General features: G+C 46.0%; 1 protein-coding gene across 1 annotated transcript in view; it reads right to left on the reverse strand.

Moving 5' to 3' along the window:
- Window positions 1–1,272: 1,272 nt before the first annotated feature.
- The window catches only part of TEDC1 (tubulin epsilon and delta complex 1), a 69,905-nt gene continuing 47,551 nt past the window's right edge, over window positions 1,273–23,626 (reverse strand). The window contains exons 7-8 of the mRNA XM_086901475.1: window positions 21,502–21,714; window positions 1,273–2,512 (exon numbers count right to left, since the gene is read on the reverse strand). Of these exons, the coding sequence (XP_086757601.1) occupies window positions 2,138–2,512; window positions 21,502–21,714 (588 nt within the window). The 3' untranslated portion in view covers window positions 1,273–2,137. The remainder of the gene's footprint in view (window positions 2,513–21,501; window positions 21,715–23,626) is intronic.

The raw sequence follows: 23,626 nt of genomic DNA on the forward strand, positions 1-23,626 counted from the left end.
TCCTCCTGCCACACACCAAGCAGGGCACAGCACAGCTCTCCCGGGGCAGCAATCCCCCTCTGCAGCATCCTCAGCTGCTGACACAGGGCCAGGCCCCAGTGGCCAAAGGAAAACAGCACAAGTACCGTGGTAACGGTGTGAGGTGACAAACATCCATTTGTTCCGAGGTTGTAGCACATTAAGTGTAACTGTGGTCCCTCAGTTCACTTTCCTGCCCTCACTGCAGCTGGTGTTAACCCAGGGATATTTTCTTGGGCTTTCAAGTGGTGTTTATCATTCATCATCTCCCAGCAGCAGCAGCAGCACAGAGACAGCTGATGGCTCACCAGGCTCACGAGGACCGGAGAGCTCCATTCCAGAGGCATTGATATGCCTCAGAAGCTGTCACCAGTCACCAAGGCACGACCAGAGCTCAGCCCCTGTGTGTCCAGCTCCCAGGGAGGTGCTGGGATTTTTGAAAGGAAAAATCACCCTCCAAAACTCGGTGTGGGAGAGCACCAAGCCCCCATAGCACCTCCTGCTTCGTGCTCCCAGGGAATCACTCATCCCCAAGTGACTCCTGTCACCTTAGGTGCACAGCAGGACAATAAATCCTGGCACCCAGCACTCAGCCAGCCCTGAGAAGCCACAGCAGGGCATGAGCCAGACCTGCACTTCAATCTCAGGGCTCTTGCCATGCTCAAGAATATTTGCCCACCCTTCTCTGCTGAATATCCCAGGAGAAGAAAAGATCTTCTAAGGGCAACATTTTAAACCTAAATGCGATGCAGTATGAAAATTTCCTCATATAAAAGCTAAAGGAGGATATAAAATACTCAAGGAGAGGGAGACTGGTGCTGCCACTCTTGTTAGTTCTGGGATATACTGCTTTGCTCCCATTCATGAATAATTTTCTGTGAAATCTGTGTCTGAATGAGTCCTTTCATGCATTAAATGTCAGCAGTCCTGGAGCTGCCCAAAGTTGTAGCAGCCTGAAACGGGCAGCCTGCACCTACAGAGAGGGTTTGGGAAGCAGAGTGGTGTGGACTGGCTTTTGAAAGCTGTGGAGATTCTTCCAGGAGCAGCAGCCTGGGACCACCTGCCCCAGACGTGGATCTTGGCAGTCCCAGGGGGTTTTTCTGCTCCAGGACTGTCAGTGCTGCTGCCAGCAGGAACACTGCTGTGAGTGACAGCCTCGCACAGCACACACAAACACCCTGCTCCCAGGGGCTGCTTCCCCAGACAGAAGAAATCCCACTGCTCACAGCAATCCACAAATGAAAAGCAGACCGGTTTCTTCCAATATTATTTATTCCTCAAAGCGTCCAACTGGAATATAAAAATATTCCTTGGTGAAAGCAAACCAGGAAAGGGTTGGAAATTAAGGCCAAAGGAAAAGCATTTCACTGCTCCAAGGGAGCAGAGAGAGCTTGGAGACTCCTCAAGCTTGGAAGTTAAGGTTGTATTTCTGTATCACAGAAACTCCTTATAGCAGGTCCATAAGTTATCCATCTCTTTGTGACTCATAACCTGATGGAAGGGGTTTCTAGTTTGTTCTCTTTGAGAACCCAATTACTTCAAGTGCATCACACCACTAAATGAAATCAGTGCAGTGCTTTATTTATTATTAGGCATTTGTTTTTCTTTATTGTGACTACATTATAGCTGCCACAAATACTCCAAGCAGCTGAATTAAAACAACACTCTCGAATATTTCCAATCTCTCTAAGCCTTGGTATTTTTCATGTTCTCCAATACTCGGATTTTTCTGACTAATGAACTCTTCCAATTGCTGGGAAATATTGAATGCAATTAGTACTTCAATGCTCAGCCCCAGTGTACGCCGTGCTTAGCAGCTGAGCACCGAGAAAGAGCCCAGTGCTTGGCAGAAGAACTGGAAATCCACAAGATAAAAGGGAGATTTATGCACACTCCCAGCGAGGCCTGAGGCAGAATTTAATTGGCAAGGTGAGCAGTAACGGGGCTGCAGGGAGAGCACCGAGGCTGTGGCCCCAGCACAGCTCCCAGAGCAGGCACAGGCTACAACTCCCAGGCTCAAGAATTAGAAATTACATTTGGCTCCTCAGCCTGTGCTCCAATGTGACCGAGCCACTCTGCTCCTTTGCTTCTCTGAGGTTTCTCAGCCAGGTTTCTCTCCTCAGGGGGAGACACAGATCACTCCCTCCAAGCCCTCCGCAATCCCATCCAGCCTGCGCCGGCACTCGCGCCGCAGCCGCTGCAGCTCTCTCTGCAGGCTGGCCTCTCTCAGCTGCAGCTCTGCCAGCACCTCTGCAGCACTGACAGCTGCAGCAGCCTCCTGGGCACAGGCAGCAGTGCCTGCTCTGCTGGCAGCAGTGCCTGCTCTGCTGGCAGCCCCTGTGCTCCGCAGCACCAGCCTGCCCGAGCCGTGCGTTTTGTTCCTCCTTGGAGCACCGAGGGATGCGAGGCCCCTGAGCTTGAGTTCAACGCTCTCCTGCACCTTCCTGGCAGTGGCAGAGAACCTCTCCTTCTGTAGCTCCTCTCTCGCTGCCACCTGTAGAGGGGAGAAAAAGAACAGCAAGGGGAGAGTGTGGTACATTTCTGTGAGAGCAATCCTCCCCCCAGGAAACAACACAACACGTCACGTTTGGGCTAGGATGCACTGAAGAGAAGAGCCAAGTGTGAGTGCAGACCGAAGTGTCAGTGTAAACTGAATTAAACCAGCTTTCAGCCAGGCCTCAGCACCCAGAGAGCTGCCTGCAGTCGTTTGTTTGCAGATTGCCAGTCCAGCAGCCCCTCCAGCGATGATTTATTTACGTACAAGGCTCTGCAGGCTTCCCCTGCTGGGGAGTGGGTGCGTGGCCTTCAGAGCAAAGCACAGCAAAAGGGAGAGCCAGCAGAGTGACCTTCATCCCTGTCCTGCTCCAAGCCACCAGCCTGTCAGAACAGATTGGCTGCCTCGAGAACAACAGCATCATTTCCTTTTGCAAGTGCTTTCTGCACCTGGCAATGCTGAGAAGTAGGGGTGACAACTGCAACTGAGCAATTCCTTAATTCTCAGCTCTCATTATGGGGTAACAATTAGGAAAAGGTAAAAAAATGGAGCAGAGACAAGCAGAGGCCAAGAGCAAAATGAGTACCAGGCAGCACACTTTCACTGAAGGCAGGCCCCAATAAAATGAAAGCTTTTCTTGTGACAGCATCACAGTCTGGATTATAAAAGCAATTGTATATACTGGGATTTTTCCAAAGCATTTGATTTAATGTTCTCTAACAATTTGATTTGAAGAACTAGCAAGATGGTAATTGCCTTGCCAATTTTACTAGTGGATTAAATATGAATTCAGTGACTCATCTCAAAATGCACTTGTCAGTGGGGAAATATCTGTAAAAGAGGCACCCTGCTAAGGCCCACAGGGAAATGGCTCTTGGCCCAATGGGATTTTCTGTTTCTGCTATGGCAAAAAGCTGCCAAATCAACTCAGTCAAAAAGCAGCAAAGTTTCCCAAAAGTGATGCTGCCTCTGCAACCTGCCCAAATCCCAGAGCTCCCCTGAGACTTGTGCGCTGCTCTGGAGTTTGTGCCTCAAAAAGCCACAAGGGAACAGAGAGTAGTGACCCAGAGCCCAGAAAAACCTCAGAATATGAAACTTAGAGAGTTCAAAATATTCCATTCATGGAGACAGATACGTGGTTTGTTTTACTTCCTAAAAGGAAGTGGGGAAAGAAGGTGGGAGAGGTCAGCCTTTGCTGACAAAGCCATAAGGAGATCAAATGGATGAAAAATTCCAGTTAAGATATTCAGCTTCAGAGTAAGACACTGTTTCCTGCTGTGAGGATAATGAACCATGAAATGCTTCACTGCAGCTCCAGGGATGAATCCTCTGGCCAAAGCTCAGCTCAGGTCAAGCTCAGTGCTAATGATCCCCCTTGCAGCCTTGAAATCGCTCTGCAGCCCCTCGCTTTCCCACCCCTGGGCCAAGCTGAACAGCTCCTTGGGGCTTGAAATCTGCAGAGCTGCATGAAGACCTCAGTGCCTCAGACATCACGGCTTTGACAAGCTCCCTGTAAAGTCAGGGATGTTTTGGCAGCTCTCTGAAGCACCAGAGATCAGACAGAGCTCAAAGCAGCCCCAGCTGCAAGGACAAGAGCTCTAAGGTAGCGAAGCACCTGCAGCATCTCCCACTGTCGAGCTACAGCTGCTCAGGGTCAGACCAGCTGCTGTCTGTGAGAGGAAAGGGATTTTTATCCCCCAGATCAGGGGGGGTTTATTACTGAAACGAGTTCAGAAGGATATGAGACGTGCAGGGGATCAGTCTGCACTCTCTCCAATCAAACACTGCAGGTGTGACCGCTGCAGTCACACAGATTCCTCCCCTGACACCAACTTCACTGGGCTCACTCATCCCACACCTTCCTTCAGAGTATCTTCATGAGTTTTGCAGCCAAGTAATTAATCCTCTCCATGGTCTTCTGATGAGTTATTCTCACCCCTCAGCCTCTGCTTAAAGAAGATTAAGAAAATCAATCAAATCAGCAAAGGAGTAAATTTCTCTGAATTTTTACCAACACATTAAAGGCTTTATCGATGCAGAACCATCTGTTAAAGGAGACCTCTGTTGATTAAGGCATTTGAACAGAGAATAGAAGCTGAGAGAAGTCTATCTTTGTCCTTGTCCAAGAATCAGGGGTCCCTCTTTATCATAATCCCCAGGGAATCCCAGGGACATCTCTTGCTGTTGGCTGTAAGAATAACTGAGGTGCAATTCTCTAACACCGCTTCAGAAGGAACAAAACTGAAAAAATAAATTCAATTCTACCTGCTCTCCCCACAGCCAATGAATAAATGGAAAATGATGTTTGCACAAAGTGGATTTAACACTGGAATCCAGGATGGGAAAAATTTCCCGTCAGTTACAAACAACAACATCACTCAGCAAACAGAGCCCACAAGGTGTTATTTATTTTTCCCATTAAACTCCAGTAGAAGCACAGTAAGGCTGTACAAAAGCATTCTTAATGAAACATAGGTTTTCATACTCCCCACCAGTCAAAACCGGAGAATTTTATTATCCACTAAGCACGGCACATGATGGAGGAGCAGCACGCTCCTCTCAGCTCTGAGTGCACTGAGTTCTAACCCACAGCAGCAGCAGGGAAAGGAATTACTACAGGCAAGCAGGAGCAGATGCAAGGGCAAGGATAACAGCCCTACAGGCAGGAAAACAGAAGTGGAACACAACCTACACCCGAGTGGCAGAAGGATGTTGCACATGCTGTCTTCCATGAAGAGGGCCAGTATTTCCTGGGATAACATTAGATCAACTTAAGAGGGGAAATGAAAAAAATTATCAATATTAAATAAGACAACAAGTTCAGCAAAGCACTGTTTATTTCCTATCAGCACAATCTGGAGTTGGAAAGCTGACTCCAGCTCTGTTCCTCTTGGAAGGCTCTGCAAACATATGTATGGCCACAAATACTCTTGTTGCAGTTTATAGATTTCAATTGCTAAAAATCTCCAAGGGTTATCTTCAAGCAATATCCTTTACTCCTCACATCCTGAATGCTTGTGAAAATACTCAATAATCTCCTCCTGTATGGTTAATTGATGCTCTTTAACAGCTTGCTGTCTCCCATTAGTCAGCACACAATGATTATTCTACTCTGCAAAACAATCTCAGTAGACCACTTTGTATTAAACAAACATATTGTAAAAGATTAGGAGCCTCAGCATTTTGTGCCTGCCCGTTTCTATCCCACAGCTCTGCCTTTCAGCCTCAATCTACCAGCTGGAATTTGAATTCCCAATTAGGTGCGTGGTGCTGTCTGAAAACCGCTGCACATCCTCTCCAAATAAATACAACAACATGATAATCATCTTTTCCACTTGTACAGAACCATCCTCATCCCAAAGGGATGCACTTGGAGAAATTCCACTCCAACCACACAGGGAATCAGCTGATGAAGAATCAGCATCTTCTGCTCTGCAGTGGCTTGGCTTCTCCCTTCCCAGCTCTTCATTCCACGGCTGCTCTTCGGGCCAGGGCGGTGGCCAAGCTGCCCTGAGTGTGCCCAGATGTTCTCCTTTTGACGACTTCAGTCTTCAAAAGGTGTTAGGAACTAAAAGCCAAGGGGAAAACTGTACTAACTTTGATGCTCCAAGGAGAAGCCAACAAACCAGTGGAGTTGCAGGGAGCAATATTTCACCCGGGATCAGACTGAGAAGGGACCGAAGGGAGCTGGGCTGTGCTCCCCAGAGCTGGCACGGTGCAAGGGGGCTGCAGTGTGCACAGACCCTGCTGCCATAGCCACAGGCACTGCAATAAAACAGCAATAAACACACCATGAAATGCAGCACAGGCTGCAGGGGGGGCACAGACAGGTGGCCTCTGGAACCCAGCAGGCAGGACCTGCCTCAGGTATGGAAAGGATTCGCCATCTCCCTGGGACATCACTGCCTTCACAAAACCATTCAGGCTGGCACCTGCTTGAGGAAAATGGCAAGCCAAAGCAGAAAAGGATGGGCCCAGACCAGAGCTGGAAAGGGGAACATGCAAAGGGGAGGCACAAACAGCAGGCTGAGCAGGCAGCTTGGTTAATCCACCGTGCTGGATTAACTCCTGCACCCATGCACAGAAGAGGCTCTGAGCCTGCAAACACCTACACAGGATCACCTCCCCCAGCACCTCCTCAGCCCAGCCCTCTCTGAAATGCCTTCTACCCAAAGGTAGCTGTCTGACTGAACAGAATAGCTGATTTTCAGGACTATTGTAGACTATTCAGGACTATATTATAGACTATTTTCAGTCCTGGGAATCCTCTGGCTTTGAAGAAATCTTGTAACAATGACTGCCGTGGGCAAATCATGGCAATGGGAACAATTGCAGGTTTTGAATAAGCTGCCTTCCAGTTTCTTTGCACGTTCCACAGCTCTGAGGCCAGAGCAGTGTTACCCACATTCACCTCCCATGACCATGTGGCAATTTGCCCCAGTTTTCCTGCTGCCCATCCAGTGAAGCTCTGCTTCCATCAGCTGCTTGGATGCCCCACCACACTCATCTCACTTGACCCCTCCTCAAAAAGGATCAACCTTCCAGCCCCTCAGCTCCCTCACATTTGCCTGCATCTCCCTGGCAATGAGCTTCCCAGAGCTCTGTTTCATTCCATAGGGATCATGCCAGAGCAGCCAATCTCTCTCTCTCTCTCCCATTTTTAAGAACTCACTAATAAAAAGTGCAGTAAAAATTATGCATAAATCAGTTCTTTTTCTGCTGAGAAGCACGCTGAACGTGAATTTATTCAGAGAGGATGTAACCACCACGCCAGACATCCCAAAGAGATGCTAAGAGATCTTGATAACCACATCATGTTACTTAAATCATTTCCAGTAATGGCCTAGCTAAAGTGACAATCCCCCAAATGCTGGGAGTCAACATTTCAGCTTGTTAAAGCTTCACATGGCTGAAAGCCATGAACCTGGAGCCGACACCAGGATTTTCAGGTTCACAGGAACCTGGAAGCCTCGCAGCTGCATCCCTGGAAGAAGCCACTAGCCAGAGATGAAGGTTTAAAAAGCAGCAGCAGGGAAAGGTCCAAACCTCTACTTCCAGGAAGAGGAGGGGGAATCATAGGAGCATTTCCATTTTGTGATCCTACTGCTGCCAGCTCCAGAGAGGGAACAGCAATCAAATGGCTGGAATTTCTTTTGAAGGGGATGGTGAAGACCAGAATCGTGTCATTGCTTTTAAATCACAATCTCTTCATGTTACTCTAGGAGTTTTGCAGGAACAGTTAGAACAGTATTGTTCAGAAAAACACAGTGCACAAGCCTAGAAACAGCACATTTTCTGTCTCCAGTCCTATCTGTCCACTCCTCCTCTCATATTTCCCCTATGAACAGGGAGAAGACCCCATCTGCACAGAGGATGAAATGCAAATTCTCCTTGCCAAGCTGTGCAGATACTACAGACTGTGATGACTGCCAGAAAACACAATGAGCCTGGGAGCCTCCTTTGTGCTCCCAGACACAAGGAACAAACAGAAAAATCTCAGATCTTGTCTTTTGGGGCTGGGGAGTGAAAGGAAATTAGGAAATATAAACAGACACAGTATCCAAGCCACCAAGTCATGCTCCTTTGCCACCAGGGCATAATAACCCAACACATTTCATAAACTCTGAAAACACCAAATAGCATCTGACTTGCAGAATTCTGTATTCCTAGAGGATGCTCATTTCCGAGTTTTATTTTAAACCCATCATGTCTAAGAAGGCCCCCATGCCTGGGGAGTTGAAAAGGATGAAGTGAAATAATTACAATAGCAATAACTAATAACAATAGAGGATTAATGAAGGGTCAGACTGCAGGAGCAGCAGAGACCTGCCAGGCCAGTCAGTGCACTCCAAACAGCACAGCACAACATCTCCAGCCTGGAGGAGCTGCCCAGAGCTCTCAGCCTCCATGGGAACTGAGCAGATTCTAATTCAGCAGACAAGCATCAATTTTAGATAAAGATCTACGAGTGAAAAACGGCAGCGGGATAAGCGCGGAGACGTCGCTGGGATGGATGCTGTGCAGAAATCCTGACAGCTGGCCACTGGAAACCAGGAATGGCAAATCAACAACACTGCTTTAGGAGCTCTCTCTTCCCAGAGTGGAATCCAAACCAGTCCAGGGGCTGAACCTCACAAGCACTTGTCTTTAACCAGCACAGACACTTCATAAAGGATCGTTACTTATACCCTGCGTTGCCTTACAGCTTTGTGTTTTTTCCACTGCCACCCCCCAAGAAATGCCTTGCAGAGCTGCAATCCCAGCTCACAGTCTACCTGGGATGCACAAAAAGGGATAAACAAGGATCTGCAGACTACTGTTCAGAAAGCCCTCCTCATCAGCACTGAGAAAACAGCACCAAGTGCAAAAGAAATGAACAAAAGGAAAGAATAAGCAGAATTGGTATCAACGACACACTAGAGGGAAGAGCAAAGTCCACTCTTAGTACAGGAGAAATACCTGCAAATATTAAAAGAAAGTAGAATATAACCAAAACAGGCAGAGGGATCCCAGGATTCCCAGCCACAAGCCCTTTGTGTCCCAGTGCAAGGCTTTCCTGGCTGTTCCACACGCCTTGCCATGAAAAGCAGCACCCAAAGAGGATGCCCAAGCAGAGTTTGTCTCAAACATCATCAGAGACAGCAGGAACTGAACATGCCAGCACTGCTTCTCTTTGTACACAACAAAAATCAGCAACCCAAGAGGCCTGTGTGACCACAAAGACATAAAAACAAAGCTTTTGGCACACACAAATAGGGTGAGGGATTTAGCCTTCTTTAACAATAAACAATAATTTGGCTGGGGCACCGATTTCTTTTGACAAAAATGTTTGCTCCTTTTTTTTTTTTTTTTCCTTTGAACAATGGTGGTTGAGGGTATGACAAATGCTTTCCTTCCTTAGCTGCAGACAGTGACCCATTCAGCCTCAGAGGAGCAGAGAAAGGCACTTTTTCAAGGGATGCTGTGAATGCATAATTGAGGGAAAACCAAATCCTGCAGCTCCTACTGCTGGGAAAAATTATAGAGCAGGGGGGACAGGACCCTGCAGAGCCCACAAAGTTCAAACATTTGCTGAGAAGGAAAATCAGGCCCCCAACCTTCAGAAAATAATCTAAAGGCATTTGCTGCTTATATACAAAAGCCCACAGGTTGAAGCAAAAGCAATATCTGAAATCAGCTGTTCTGGAAACACTACAACACTGAGTAAGCAGGTGTTGTACTATAAAAAAAACACCTTGCCCTAATTTCAAATTCATGTCTTACAGTAACTCGCCCAAATGTAATTTCAAGGCTGTAAGAAAGTCAGAGAGTTAGTACTGCAGCTTTATAAACCTTGTCTCATTGAATCAAGCTTCTCTGCTGTCAGCTTTCAAGGGTTTTAATTTTCTGCTGCAATTTCTACACACTCAAGACTAACCAGTTTAAAAAGCTAGAAACCATCACTTTCTATTTTAATAGCTGAAGACTTCCCACACTGTCCTGCCTAAATGAGGTTTCTTTCTTCTGGTGAGACCATTGATTGTACACAAAGAGACTCAGAATAGCCCATTTAATGCCAGTTTTCATGCATTTGAGGATTAAAGTCATAATGAATGGTTTGGATAGTCTAATCTATCACAAAGCACAGGCTACAGTCTCTCACCTGGTAATTTCTGCAATGTTCTGCTACATTTTGTTAAACTAGAAACATGTTGTTTTGGGTTTCTAAACACAGACTCCAGCAGATCCAAATACTACCCTATCACTGCACTACCCCTGCAGTGAAATGCAATTATGGTTCAAAACACGCCCCTTGTCAGCAAATTCCACCTCAGCCACTGGCTCTGCTCATTCCACCTTCCATCTGAAGTCTGACACCCCCAAAATTCCACTTCTCCCCAGGAATCTGCAGAACACGGTCCAGCTATGAACTCTGCCTTGGTTAAATTACACTTTTCTCACTTCTCAAAAAGCCAGACCAAGTTAATTCCTTCATCACCCTTCCATGAATCCCTTGCAACCATTTCCCAGCTGTGATGGTGGTCTAAGTGGTGCCAGCACATTTCATTAAACTCTGAACTGTGATCTGGGTCTGATCTGTCCTTCAATGACCAGTGGCAGATCGCAACCTAACAACTTCTCCATGACCCATTACCCTCTGTTTCCAAAGGCCATAAAATGGAAAGGTTTGAATAAAACAAAAATCAAAGTGACCTGAGGTACAGGAATTGGTACTTCTTACTCAACCCAACCCCAGCAACTGGAAGAAACCCAAATGATGTCTTTTTGTTTAACAATAATTACAGCAGCTAAAGCAAAATATCACCTTAATATAATCACTAATTTTTAACACTTGTTATGAGTTCAGCAGGAGGAAAAATCTCAGTCCTTTGGAACTGGTGGTGAATAAATGAAAGGGGTGATCCCAAAGCAACATTAAAGGGGGCATTATTTGTCCCATAAACTCTGAAGATATTTTAGAAGGGCTATAAAGCTGAGCTATAGCAACTGACAGAAGATGTAATTATACAAGCAGCTGCATTCCAAATTTTGCCGGGATCTGCAATTTCCTGCAATTAGGGAGGAATGTATGCATCTCCAATCTTGTGCATTTTAAAGGAAGACATTCACCATCAGAATGCTGGCACCTATTGTTGTTCCATAACAACCTGACAGGAAGAAGCCAGGGAGAAGCTGGTTACCTATCTCATCTAGGATCAGGTCTGATAACTAAAAATACAGTTTTAATACCCAGAACACCCTTAGCTGCATCTGACAAGAGCTGGCACTGCTGTTCCCCTCTTCAATTAAACACCAGATAGTGCAGAGCACTCCCTAAGCCTCCACATCAGCATCCACACTGCTCTCCCCAGTGGAAAGATGCTGAGGGAGCACAGTGATGGAAAGCTAGATGCTAATTAAAGCATTTGACTCAGATAATTTCATAATGAGGAGATCTTGTCGGGATGGATAACGTGTTTTGGGGTTTGCTTGGTTTGTTTCGGGAGCTTTTCACTTTGGTTTTCCTTTAAGATGATCCAGTGGCTCTGTACTTCAGACTCACGTCTCTAAGTGCATTGATGGGAGACAGAAAAGTCAATTTAGCTTAAGGTAAAGGAAAGGGATACAGGATTAAGAAAAGAGAAGAACATTCATATTTTCCAGCATCTTTACCAGAAGAATACAAATAGCAACACAAAAATACAACTGACAGAAGCACTGCCTGAGTGCTGAGCCTCCCAAGAGGGAAATGAATCCTCTCAGGCTCCCCAGGACAGCCTGAGAGCTCCTTCCCAAGAGATGCAAGCCTGCCTCTCTCTGGCCTGAGAGGTGGGACAGCTCCAAGCAGGAGCAGCAAACTTGCAGACTCTTCACCAGTGTGAAAAACGAGGTTCACATAATTTTTATAGAATTTAAAAGTTTAATAAAAAAAACAACTAGGAGATAAAAATAAAGTATACAGATAGGGCTGGGTGTCTCTGCATTCACCTCACTGACAAAGGATTGTCCCTTAAAAACAGAACCCTGCTACATATCCATAAATTCTCACACATATTCATACATTCTTCTTAGGATCTTTTGTGTTCTCCTGTTTAGTTTTCTCTTGCCCCCTTCCCAATAGATCAATCTTCTTGGTGCCATCGAGATTTACATTCCCTGATACCAGAAATGCAATAAATTCCTTCCCCCAGAGTTCTGGGCACTGCTGTCTTCATCTGGGTAACAGAGTTTACAAATGCAGGAGTTCTCTAGTTATTTTTTTCCTCAGTCTTTGGGTTATACAAACAAAAGCAGTTTTTATTTTAATACTATGCCATAACCTAACATATATGTATTATACTACTATTTCTAAATTTCATCAATAACAGAAATAAAGAAAACCGTATTAATACAACAGAATTTCTCATTCTTATACACATAACATTCATTTTAATATTTGAGAAAAGCCAACAATATAAAATGTATCTTTAACAACCAGCAACTGCAAGGAGACACAGCCCAGCCTTGTGAAAGTCCCATGTGCCACACAATCCTGAATGCACACCCCTGGAAATAAGAGGGGGGGAAAAACAACCCTATTTTCCTCTCCAAATTAGAAATCTTGAGCATTTTACAGTAATTTTAAAAGTTCTGTTCTATCATTCCAGCCTCTCATACTGCATTTATTTTTAACTGCAGTTTTATCTCTAGACTTTCCCAAGTCCTTGAATTCAATTAGAAGATCACAGAAATTAAAGTAGGAATAGGCACATACTGAAAATATATGATATGAAAACCAGAATATGTCAGTGTAAGTAATTTAGACACTTGCAAAGAGGCTGAAGTGCTACTCTGAAAAAGACCCTGACAACTACAAATTACAAAGGAAGGCAACAGACAAGTATTGCTTTGGATAATAAATTGCTCACTTACTTTTCAATTTGTTCTAGCAAACTTTTATCTCGGGCAGCAGAGACAAACACTGATGATAGATCATCTCAGATCTAAGTGGCCTGCAGAGGCTTGGAGGGTCCCACTTTGCTTTCAGAATACTTTCATCACTGCACAACATGAAAGTAGCCACTTCAGAAAGAGTGCTGCTTGAGCCTTGCACTTCTCTGTGTCATCCTGCTTCGAGAGAACAGGATGTGAAACTTGAAATTCAAGCAATGGGGTCCCTGTATGGACAGCCAACAAAAGCAGTGCTGATACAAACCACTCCAAAAATACAGAGATGAGAGGAAGGTATTACACTACCTAGCCATACAAATTTTCAGAAAATGGTTTTTCTTACCCAGCAATTACAAATAAAAAGAAAGCCCCCACCAAAAAAAAAACCAAACCCCAAAACTCCATGACTTATAGGGGATTTCTTCACCCCCAAACTGGTTTTGTTTGCAGTTAGAAAAGAGTCCCTTGTGCCTTCCAGGGGCTTTCCAAGACCACTGCAGAACATCCCCCAGCAGCCAGCCCTGCAGCTCCCACCCCAGCTCTCAGGGAAGGCAGGAGCTGTGCATCCCCAGCAGCAAAGGCCATTCCAGCCTATCCACAGCTATGGCACCAGGAAAATGAACTTCAACTCCCAGGGGGAGATTTTCTACAGAAAACATTTTCAGAGGTTCAGTGCAGACATTTCCTAGAGCTAGTTCTCTTCCAGTGCTCTCAGGAGTGTGGTGGAGGTGAGGCTGCCTGCGTGGCCCCTGTGATTCTCACAGCAGCCAAAGGCCAGCCCCTACAGCCAGCCTGCAAAGGGAGACAATCAAACAGCTCTCAGGGCTTGCAGAGAGCCAGTCAAATGAAGAAAAACGGTGAGTTTGGAGCTCAGAAGAGTACTGAGGCTTTATTTAGATGCATTTCTGGCTGGAGAGAATAGATGTGACAACAGTAAATTACAGATGTACTTTTATGTCGGCTCTTCCACAAGCACAGGGAACAAAGACAGAAACAAGGTGGATGCTTTCTTCTCCTATGATCAAGTACCCTTGATTTCAGGCAGGCAACTGAGAGAACAAGGCCAAGGTTTCAGGAAAAAAGGAAACAGCAAAGCTGAGCTTTGAATGCCTAGATGCAAAGAATCCTTCTAAAAGCACCTCTGTCAGCTCACCATAAACAAAAACCAAACCACATCCCAAGCAGCGCTGCGAAGCACTCAGTGACCCCAGCTCCTGCTGGCAGAGGGGGAACCCATCCCCACAGTCTGCCTGGAGCTTCACAGCCAGCCAGGCACCTCCTGCAAGCTCAAAACCCCCTTGGAAAGGGGCAGTAAAACACACTGAGAGTGTTTCAGGGAGAGCTAGCTAAAAGGCAGCCTCTGGCTGTGCTGCTTAACACGGCCTCTGTCAGCCAGGATTAGCTGGGACCCCGAGGTGCTGCCCTTGTGGAGGACGTGTGCTGCTGTGCCTCACCACTTGCAGGACAAAATCCAGCAGCTCTGTGGTTTCTGGTCCCTCAAATCCCACCCATCAGCCTCGAAAGGTTTTCAAAAGAGCAGTGGTGCTTCTGTATCTGAGCCCTGCAGACATCCCTAGTCTTCATCCTTGTTTTATTGTGTGCTTTAACTGTGAGAGCCTAAGTGCTACACTCATTTCTTAAAAATGCTCTAAAACATTTACAGTGGCTGCAAAACACATTCTCTCATTGCAATGGGGTTTTTTTTTTTTACACTTTATCGTTAAATAAAGCTCATCTGAAATTTATTGGAGTATAATTCTCCAGCTGCATTTATTACGTGTTTCATTGCCTTGGTCAGCATCCAACATCTTCGTAAATAATGCAAGTGAAATATTAACACTGGTTATTTATTATACTTTAACTGATCCTGTCACCTGAGCAAACATTCTGCATTTTGGCAAAGGAAGGGAAAGCAGCATCTTCTGGGAAGCAAGAAAAACTTTCACCCACGCTTCCTTCAAAGCCCAGAGCTCTGCACACAGAACAGGAGACGGCACTCAAGTTTTTAATGTTCCTCTCCTCCCTAAGGAGCTGCAGTCTTTTAGCCTACATAAGCCCCATGAAAAATGTCAAGCTAGGTAATTTATTTCCAGTTAGGGTTTTTGTGTGTGTTTGAAATCAGTTTGCTGATTTAGCCACTGGTACACACAGTGCCTGTGTCTCACAGCTCGTCACTCTTTCAGCAATCTGCACAAAAAGTTGCATCTGCAAAGGAAGAATAAACACTTATCTTTCCAACTCTTTGTATGCTGCAAGCTTAACGTTGACTATTCAAGCCTGGCCAGCCTCCACAGAGTTTTCAGAAGCAAGCAAGAGTCTTTCAAACAATCTTCCAGCTGTGCTTATGTACAGTAACTTTTCACCAGCCCTACAGCAGGCTAACTTGGGCCTTCAGGTCTAAAGCAGATTTTAGATCCTGCTGTCAAAAGGAGAAGCAGGCATGATTCCTTCTCTCCTTCCATCACAAGAGAGAGCAGGCTGCCTTCCATGGACAATCACCTGGATCTCTACAGGCACTTACCAGAAACAAGCAGCCCCGGATCTCCTGCTAGGAATATTGATGAGTGAGCCATAAACCAATGCAAGAAAATCCAAGAGCAAAGAGTGACTATAAAGATCAGTATTTACTTCCCACTGTTTGCAGCAGCTCCATGTTTTCTAATAGCCTAAATCTGCTAGAGCCACAGCAATTCCACCAGCAGCAAATTTAATCCTGCATCTAAGTCAGAAGTGCACGGAAGAGCCAGTGGGCTCGTCCCTCCTTGCCATCCTGCTGGCTGTGTCCCCCACTGCTCCTCTGATGGATGTTTTGGTTGATCTCTGTGGGTTTGCTCCCCTACCCAGGCATCTGGGCCCAGCCAACCATGCACTTCCAAAAGCTGCTCTTGTGGTCTTGCTAGTTCTTCAATTCCTTTTCGCATGAGGAGCTCCGCTGACAGCTGCTCAGGGCTCCAGATGGAGCCTTGCAAACACAAAGTGGAACACAGAAGCGTTCTGGGACCAGGAAAGGGAATGTGCTGACTGAGAAAATACACCAGCACTGAGCCATTCCCCACCTCTCCTCCACTTCCTCCAGCCCAGACAGCAGGGATAATTAACTGCTCACTACACTAACATCTTCATATTAGCAACAAGCCCCGGGAGCTACGGTGAACAGCAGCAACAGCGAAGATGAAACGGGAACAGTGTGCTCACAAAAAAACCAGGAAGAAACCCAAAATAAAAAGGTGTTTTTGACAAGCCCCAGGGAGTTCTTCAGTGAGAGCTCAGCTGTAGCTTTGCCACAGATCCCTGGTTTAGGGCAGAGGAAACACAGCCCGGCCCTGCACCAGTGCAGAAGGAACTCAGCCCACCGGGAGCCAGCCCCTCACCATTCCCACATTTCAGAGAGAAACAAGACTTTATCTTTTCCTAGCAGTGGCTACCAGGGACCCACAGCTCCTCACCACCCTCTCCAATCATTATGAGGCATAAAGAAAAACCTTGGAAGTTGATTTTTCTGAGTAGATAAAAATCAACTCAATCTCGGTAAGAGAAACCAAAAAAACCCAACCACACGCAGAAGGATGTAGGACCATGTCCCAGCATCAGCTTCTGGAGCTGCTTCCCTATTCCAAATATTGAAGCCTTAAATCAAAATTATTCAAAAGCCATTTAGTCTTTTATAAATGTAAGAACCTTTGAGGAAAGATCTCTCTTTGTAGACTCTGGCAGTGTGCTGTGAAGAGCTGGCAATGGCAAAGTGTTTACAGGAAGCACAGAACTCTTGGTGTGGAGTGAAACTGCCCCTGTGCTTCAATCCCAGCACTTTCACCTGACTGGGTGCCCCAGGCTGTCCCTGCCACCCCTGCAGGCCACCCTGTCCCCAGGGAGAGAAAACACAACACCCCTGTGCTGTACAGCCCCTCCCCAACAGACTGAGACTCCAAAGGGCATCTCTCCTGGCATGGGGCAGCCCTGAATCCTCCCATCCCCATCCAGGAGGCAGCTGCAAGGCTTTGGGAAGGCTGGGGATGGCTGAATGGAAGGGAGGAAATGGATTAGGAGAAAAAATACAGGAACAAAGAGAAAATGTGTGTTTCAGTGCTCTCCCACTGTGATTAGGGAGGTCAGGGACTGCAGTCTCACCTGGGTACTCAGACACACCAGCCAAGGAGGCACAGTCCCCAGAGTTTCTGGGTGGAATTCTGCTGTGGAAAGAGCCTGTTCTAGCCCAGATTAATGGCTCTAAGCCTTCCTGGTCTGTGCCTCAGAGATGTGTGCACGAGCAGGCTCCATCCCCATCGTACCACCAAATCAAAGGAGCCTGGCTTGCTTTTAAATGCCAGAGAACACAGAGGGTCCCAGGATACAACATCACAGCTTTCAACAAGAGCTGGGAATGGTACAAGTGTTCCCCTGATGCAAACTGGAACAATCACTATTTGGAGTTAAACACTCTGCATTCCAGCCTGTGGATGCCAAATGTTTTAACACAGATTGAAATCAAACCCTCCCCTCTAACTGAGGAGCAGGTAACAGAATATTCAGAAAGGAAAAAAAAACCAAACAAACAAGTTCTCCTCTGGGATTAGGAGATTTAATCTTTTACAGTTAAGTTTGTTTCTGAGAGCAGAAATGCTCTTAAAACTTAACCATTTCCCCCCCTCTTTTTGATCATTTCCAGATCCCCAAAATGTCACCAAAGAAATGATTATTTGCCCAGTACTGCACAGAAAAGAGCAAAGCTAACAGAAAGCAAGCCCCATATTCAGATCACACCTCTGTCATGTGCCTTTTCTCCTCCAAGATACTGAACACATTGCTGCCTAGGGATGGGTATCCAGTTAAAACGTCCTATTAATCAGGGTTTTACTAATCACCCAAATCCCATGGCAGCATTCAAATTCCTTCTAGTGAATGTCCCCCAAAGGTTAAGTCATTTCAGGGTCATTCCAAGAACATAACCAAACAAACAGCTGGGGGTATGCAGAAACAAACAGAAGAAAATAAAGGAATGAAAAATGTAACAAAAACAGAAAAAAAAGCAAAATAATTTTCTTAATTTTAAGAGACTTAAGACTGATAGTTTTAATTGCCAGAACAACAGTGCACAAACTTTCAACAAATAGATTCGTTGCCCCTGAAACCACATCCTGAACTGTAAGAAATTATGTTTAGTGGTGCAAACCAGGCATTGTGGCATAGCAATGACTTCAACACATCTGAAATACCTCTACACAGTCCAAAATAAATAGATTAATCAACTGCAGGCTTTCCTAAATGAAAGATGCTTCAACAGGTTTTCAAGCCCAATCCACAGTCTTAGAGCAGGTCGAGTAATTTCCTCTAGGTTCACCCATTTCACCCATCACAAAAACCAAGGGGCATCAGAAGAACATTAAAAAATACTTCCTCTTGCTCCACTGGGATGCCCCTCTCCATTCTCTCCTCTTCTTATGCAAGGAGCCCAGAAAGTGTCCTCAGAGAAACCCTTTCACAGCTTGGGTCATCACTGCATCCCCTCTGGGCTCCTTTCCAGCTCAAACACTTTTTTTTTTTTCTTAATTTATGAATGGGACTAGCACCACACATCACATTCCAGAAACAGATGGGAATATTTTAAGTTTTGTTTTTTTTCCACTCCCCTCACAGTTTTAGAATCCAGTTTGCTATTTCTGACCGCTGACCTTTCCACTGAGCTCGCTCACGTGCCCACGACAGCCTGAAGAAACACGTGTAAAATGATGATGCTCCCTTCGGATGTCTTAGCCTGGATTTATCTCCATGCAGTTTTTCTGACATTTTACCACTTCACTACTCGGCACAAGGCCCCTCAGTAATCCTCTGCTGTTGTTTTTATGGATTCAGGCTCCTCTCTCCACGTGGGCACCTCGCCATGCTGCCCTGCATCGCTTTTACACGGCCTGGCTTTTGGCTCCACCAGTGACCACCTCCACAAACCCATCCCAGCCGCCTCCTCCCGGCTTCCTGCCGCTGCCTGCTCGTGGGGGAGAGGGAAGACAGCCACGTGGGCAGTTTATTTTTGCTGAGAACCTTCCCAGGGCCTTCACCAAACGCCATCTGCAAACGGGATTAAGCGGCAGCGGCGCGGCCGCCCGTGCCCACGCGCTCGCTGGTCCCTGCAGAGAGCTCCAGCAGATCCCAGCTCTCACTTCTCTCGGCAGGAACCTCACTTCTCTCCCCCAGTGGATCACGTTTCACCACTGCTCTCAATTCTCCTGCTCACAAGAGCTTCTACCCAGTTGCCTGGCACGGGCACCGGGCCTGCTGGCAACAGCAGACGCAAACACTCTGTGGATTATCGGGTTCTCTGTCAGGTACAAGGCAGTGGACACAAGAGCTGTAATAAACCGTGCTGTCCCTCAGCTGGGCATGCCTGTGAGAGCCAAGATAATTCCCAGATGTCTCAGGGCTGCAAGATACAGAGTAAGAGATAACGGCTCCAGCTACCGCTGTGTCTTCTCTTTGTTTGATTAAAAAAATAATATAGAAGGAAAGATTTGATAAGCTTATTTCTGCAGGGAAAAGAAGGGGTCAGGAACACAGAGTTGATAGAGGAGCCTGTGTTCAGCAGGTATCCTGGCTGGGGAAAAAAGGACAGGCCACAGGAAGAAAGCATCACGCAAGCAGCAGCACTATGCAAAGCAAGGCTTGATATAAAGAGGATTGATGGAGAGTCATCTGACCCCAAGCATTCCAAAAAAATGCTGTCATGTAGCATTACAAAACAATTCTGTTCCAGGGCATGTGTAGAAGAGAAGGCATTTGTGGTAAACCAGCCTTTTAACAACACACTTAAGAAGCACTCCATTTATCACAGTCACAAACTCATATGACATCCAGAAAATCTCAGTAACACTGGAACATGACCAATCATTACTCAAATCCAATCAGTGCATCTACTTCAAAGAAGAAGTCATCAGCTAAATATTTTTGGACTCAAAAACCCTAAATTTAAGTATTAAAAATAAAAAAATATAAAAATAAAAGAGCGTGATATTACATAATACCTAACTTCATATTTAACAGCATGTATATTGTTACATGTAGGAGAAGTCAGAACATATCTTGCTTTAGAAATCATGCACTGGAAATTTTATTTTTAGAATTCGAGGTTGTCCCACAACATTCACGTCCATTTTGCCCAGGAACAACCAAATCTGATGATTCTAGAGATCTGCCTAGTCCAGTACCCCGTCACTGACAGTGAGTGACAGTAAGTGCCCAGAGAAGACTCTAAGACAAATGTAAATACATACAAATACTTCCTCAGAATATTCCCCCAGCCTGCCATGATTTGTTCTCCCACTAACTCATAAGGTTGCAATTTGTATCTGCATATTTTATAGTCTCTGATGGATTTCAACTTCCAAGAATGTGTACAGCAGATTTTAAATCTGTGTTCGTTGCTTATACCCACGGTGCCCTGTGGGAAGAAGTTTTGTACTCTGTGTGAAGCAGCAGCTCCCTGTGCCTTCCCTTTCCCACTGATCCTAATTAGTTCCTTATGCCTAAGGTGGAAGAGAGCAATTAGCTCTCCACACACTTTTTCCATGCCAGATGCCTTTTGAACTCTTGGGCAAATACTTTTTGATCTGACACTCTGCCATTTCCCATTTTGTCGACTGATCTGCAATCCTGTCTACCAACATCCCAATCTAAAACCACACGCTGCTCCGTCCTGAAAAGGCAAAAAATCAAATACTCAGGGCTAAAAAAACCCCTCTCCTGAGTAAAGGCAGACACAAAGTGGTGATACAGCAATTTTATTACTGCTCTGTCTGTCCCAACTGTTTCTTTCACTTTTTCTCCAGCCACAGGCATTGCAGATTCTCTGGAAGCCTTCTCTCCACTTGCTGCCTGGAAAGAATCTCCAGTTTTTTATGCCTGCATCTTCATTGTTCACCTTGTGCCAGTGTGTTGGTACTCAGATTCACCTTCCACATCTACATGACCATCTCCTTTATCTGTGCCCCACCACCTGCTCTGGGTGCTCCCCAGTGTCTCCCCATCCTCGAACAGCAAATAGCAGGCCCACTTCCTTCGTGTCACCTGCTCTCCTCCACAGCCAGCCTCCCACAGCCAGGCTGTTCTGCCATCAAATCTTGCGCTCAGTCTCTTCCCTCACTTCACAGGTTTCAAATTCCTCTCATTCCTTCCCCCATCAGACATTTCAAAGACTCCTAATTCAATGAAAGACGACAAGCTGTGGCCTCTTTCCCTGTAAATCATTTTCTCACTGTAACCATTACCGCTGCTTTCAGCCTGCTGCATCCATCCCCTCTGGGGGCTGCCATGATTTCCTCCTCTTTCTCTCCTCTCCTCTGCAGCACCTAGCCTTTGAAGCCTTCCCTTCCAAGAGAATGTTTTGTTTCAGCACAGATGCCTGCTCTGTGTTTGAAGGAGCACTGGGCACGCTGTGGGCAGCAGGGAGCTGCAGCTGTGACACCCTGACTGCAGCAAGGGTGGCACAGAGAGGCCACAGGGACCTGCCCTGGGATGGGCCACGGGCAGAGAGCTGCAAAAGGCAGGATGCTAAAAACCTCCAGTGGGGTCAGGAGCACCCCAAGCCTTACCTTCTCCCACCAGGCAGCTTTTCTCTGAGCTACACGCTGCTGCAGCTGCTCCTGGAGAGCCACCAGGTCCCTGGAGAGTCTGTCCATCTGTCCAGTCAGCTTGTCAGCCCAGGGGCAGCTGGAGGTCACCTCTGGCAGCCTTCTTTTCTCCACATCAGCATCCTGGGACTCACACATATTTCCCTCTTCAGCCATGTTATCCAACACAGTTTCCTAAACAAAAAAAACAATAAAAGTTACTTTTCAGCAGGAGCTAAAATGGTTTCCCCCCTCCTCCTGGTAATTCATTGCTAGGAATTCACTGCTGCCATCTCAATATACAAATCTCCACAATTTCAGAGTTATTTTAAGAGAGAACCCCCTCAGTTCACTATAACATATTTCCAAGTTAACAGAAAACTTATGTTGCTAACCTAGCTTATTTTAGAAAGCACTGCACAGTCAGCTACTCTCCACTGCACTAAAGCATGAAGTAACACTCCTGAGATGGAGGTGATCAGCACTGCAGCAGCTCTAGATATGCCCTTCCTATCAAATCCTGAGCCTGGATGCACTTCCAGGGCTTTTTGTAACAAAGGGATGACCAGGGAGGTACATGTTTACACCTGCTCTGACATCCTCAGGATCACTTGTGCCAGTGGAACACCCCAGAAGCTGAGGAACACCCAGGGATCCCTGCCCCAGACTGGGCAGCTCTGCTTGACCATGACCATCTAGCTGCTTTGATAATTAACAGTGCAATTACCTCCCAAGGTAGCAACTGCTATTTCAAATACTCCAGGAAAAAAAAAAAACAAAACAAAACCAAAAGCATTTCAACAAAACATTCAGAACTCATGTATACACTCTGGTGCACAGGCTGTGCAGAAATACACATTTTCCAAGCCAGAATAGCACAGCATAACTAAAGGACATAGGCCTCACTCACAGACTATTAAATATTTATTTCCATACTGTTACCAAGAAGACATTCAATAGGAGAGGTCATAATCTCTTTTAAGGACATAATTTGCATTCAAAATTATCTTTAGCAACTGAAGAAGTAATTTAGAAGCGCTGGCAGGAAATTCAGCAGTTGAGCAGCGTGGTCTGTACACGAGCAAGGAAAAAGCAAGTGCATAATTACTGGCACAGCAGCAACACTGCTGGAGGAGACGTCAGAGAGCCACAAGTCAGCAATGTCACACTGCTAAAGTCAAGTGCTGTGGCACAAAGTATAAACACAAGTCTCAGTGGTGGAAGAGTGCTGACTGTAATGCTGACATACAGGTGAGGCACCTGAAGTCAAACACAGGCGATCGGGAGGGAAAGTCCCAGATGAGAGCAGCAGCAGACATCAAAAGCTCAAAGGAACGGCCTACAAGGACACACAAAGACATCAAAACTTTTGCTCAGCCTAGAAACAGGGACTGGGAAGGCAGTGACATGCTAACAGCCTTCACTTACATAAAAGATTGCTATAAAGAGGATGGGAAATTTTATTTTTTCTCCTCTTTCTCTCTTTTCTCAGAAGGTAGGTTAAAAACTCTGGCTTAATTCACAGCAAGAGATTCTTAGACTCATACAAGAAAAAGCTTCATAAGACAGCTAAGAATGGCACAGGACACCCTGCAAAAGCTCCTCTCTAGGCAAGCACTGGTGCTGGGAATTGGCACAGAGCAGCACTGAGGGCAGCAGCTCCTGCTGAGCCATGGCCCAGCTCCTGGGAGCACAGGCACGGCAGGGACACGGACAGGAGAAGCAGCTGCAGGGAAATAAAGCAAAGGGCTTTGGTTTCTTGGGCTTTGGGGGTTCTTCTGTTTCTGTCTGATTTTGAAATGGATTAAATGACAGAATTGTAAGGTAGCAGTAACCTCCAGACAATGTTCTCGCCAGGAATTGGACCCAATGATTCCTGTGGATCCCTTCCAGCTGAGGATGATGCCTGCAGTCATTCCAGGTCCTGCAGCGGTGCCATGCTCTGTTGTGGCAGAACCACCCCATCCATCAGCTCAGCAATGCAAAACACAAGTCTGGTAGAAAGAGAAAACTGTCTTTTCAAAGCACATCTCATCCCCATCCACCCTACTGCATCCAGGAACAACCAGCATCATCAGTGAAATGGCAAATTCACCATCCAGCACAC

The sequence above is a fragment of the Cyanistes caeruleus genome, chromosome 9 (genome assembly GCF_971803275.1).
Source record: "Cyanistes caeruleus chromosome 9, bCyaCae1.hap1.1, whole genome shotgun sequence".
NCBI classification, from domain to species: Eukaryota; Metazoa; Chordata; class Aves; order Passeriformes; family Paridae; genus Cyanistes; species Cyanistes caeruleus.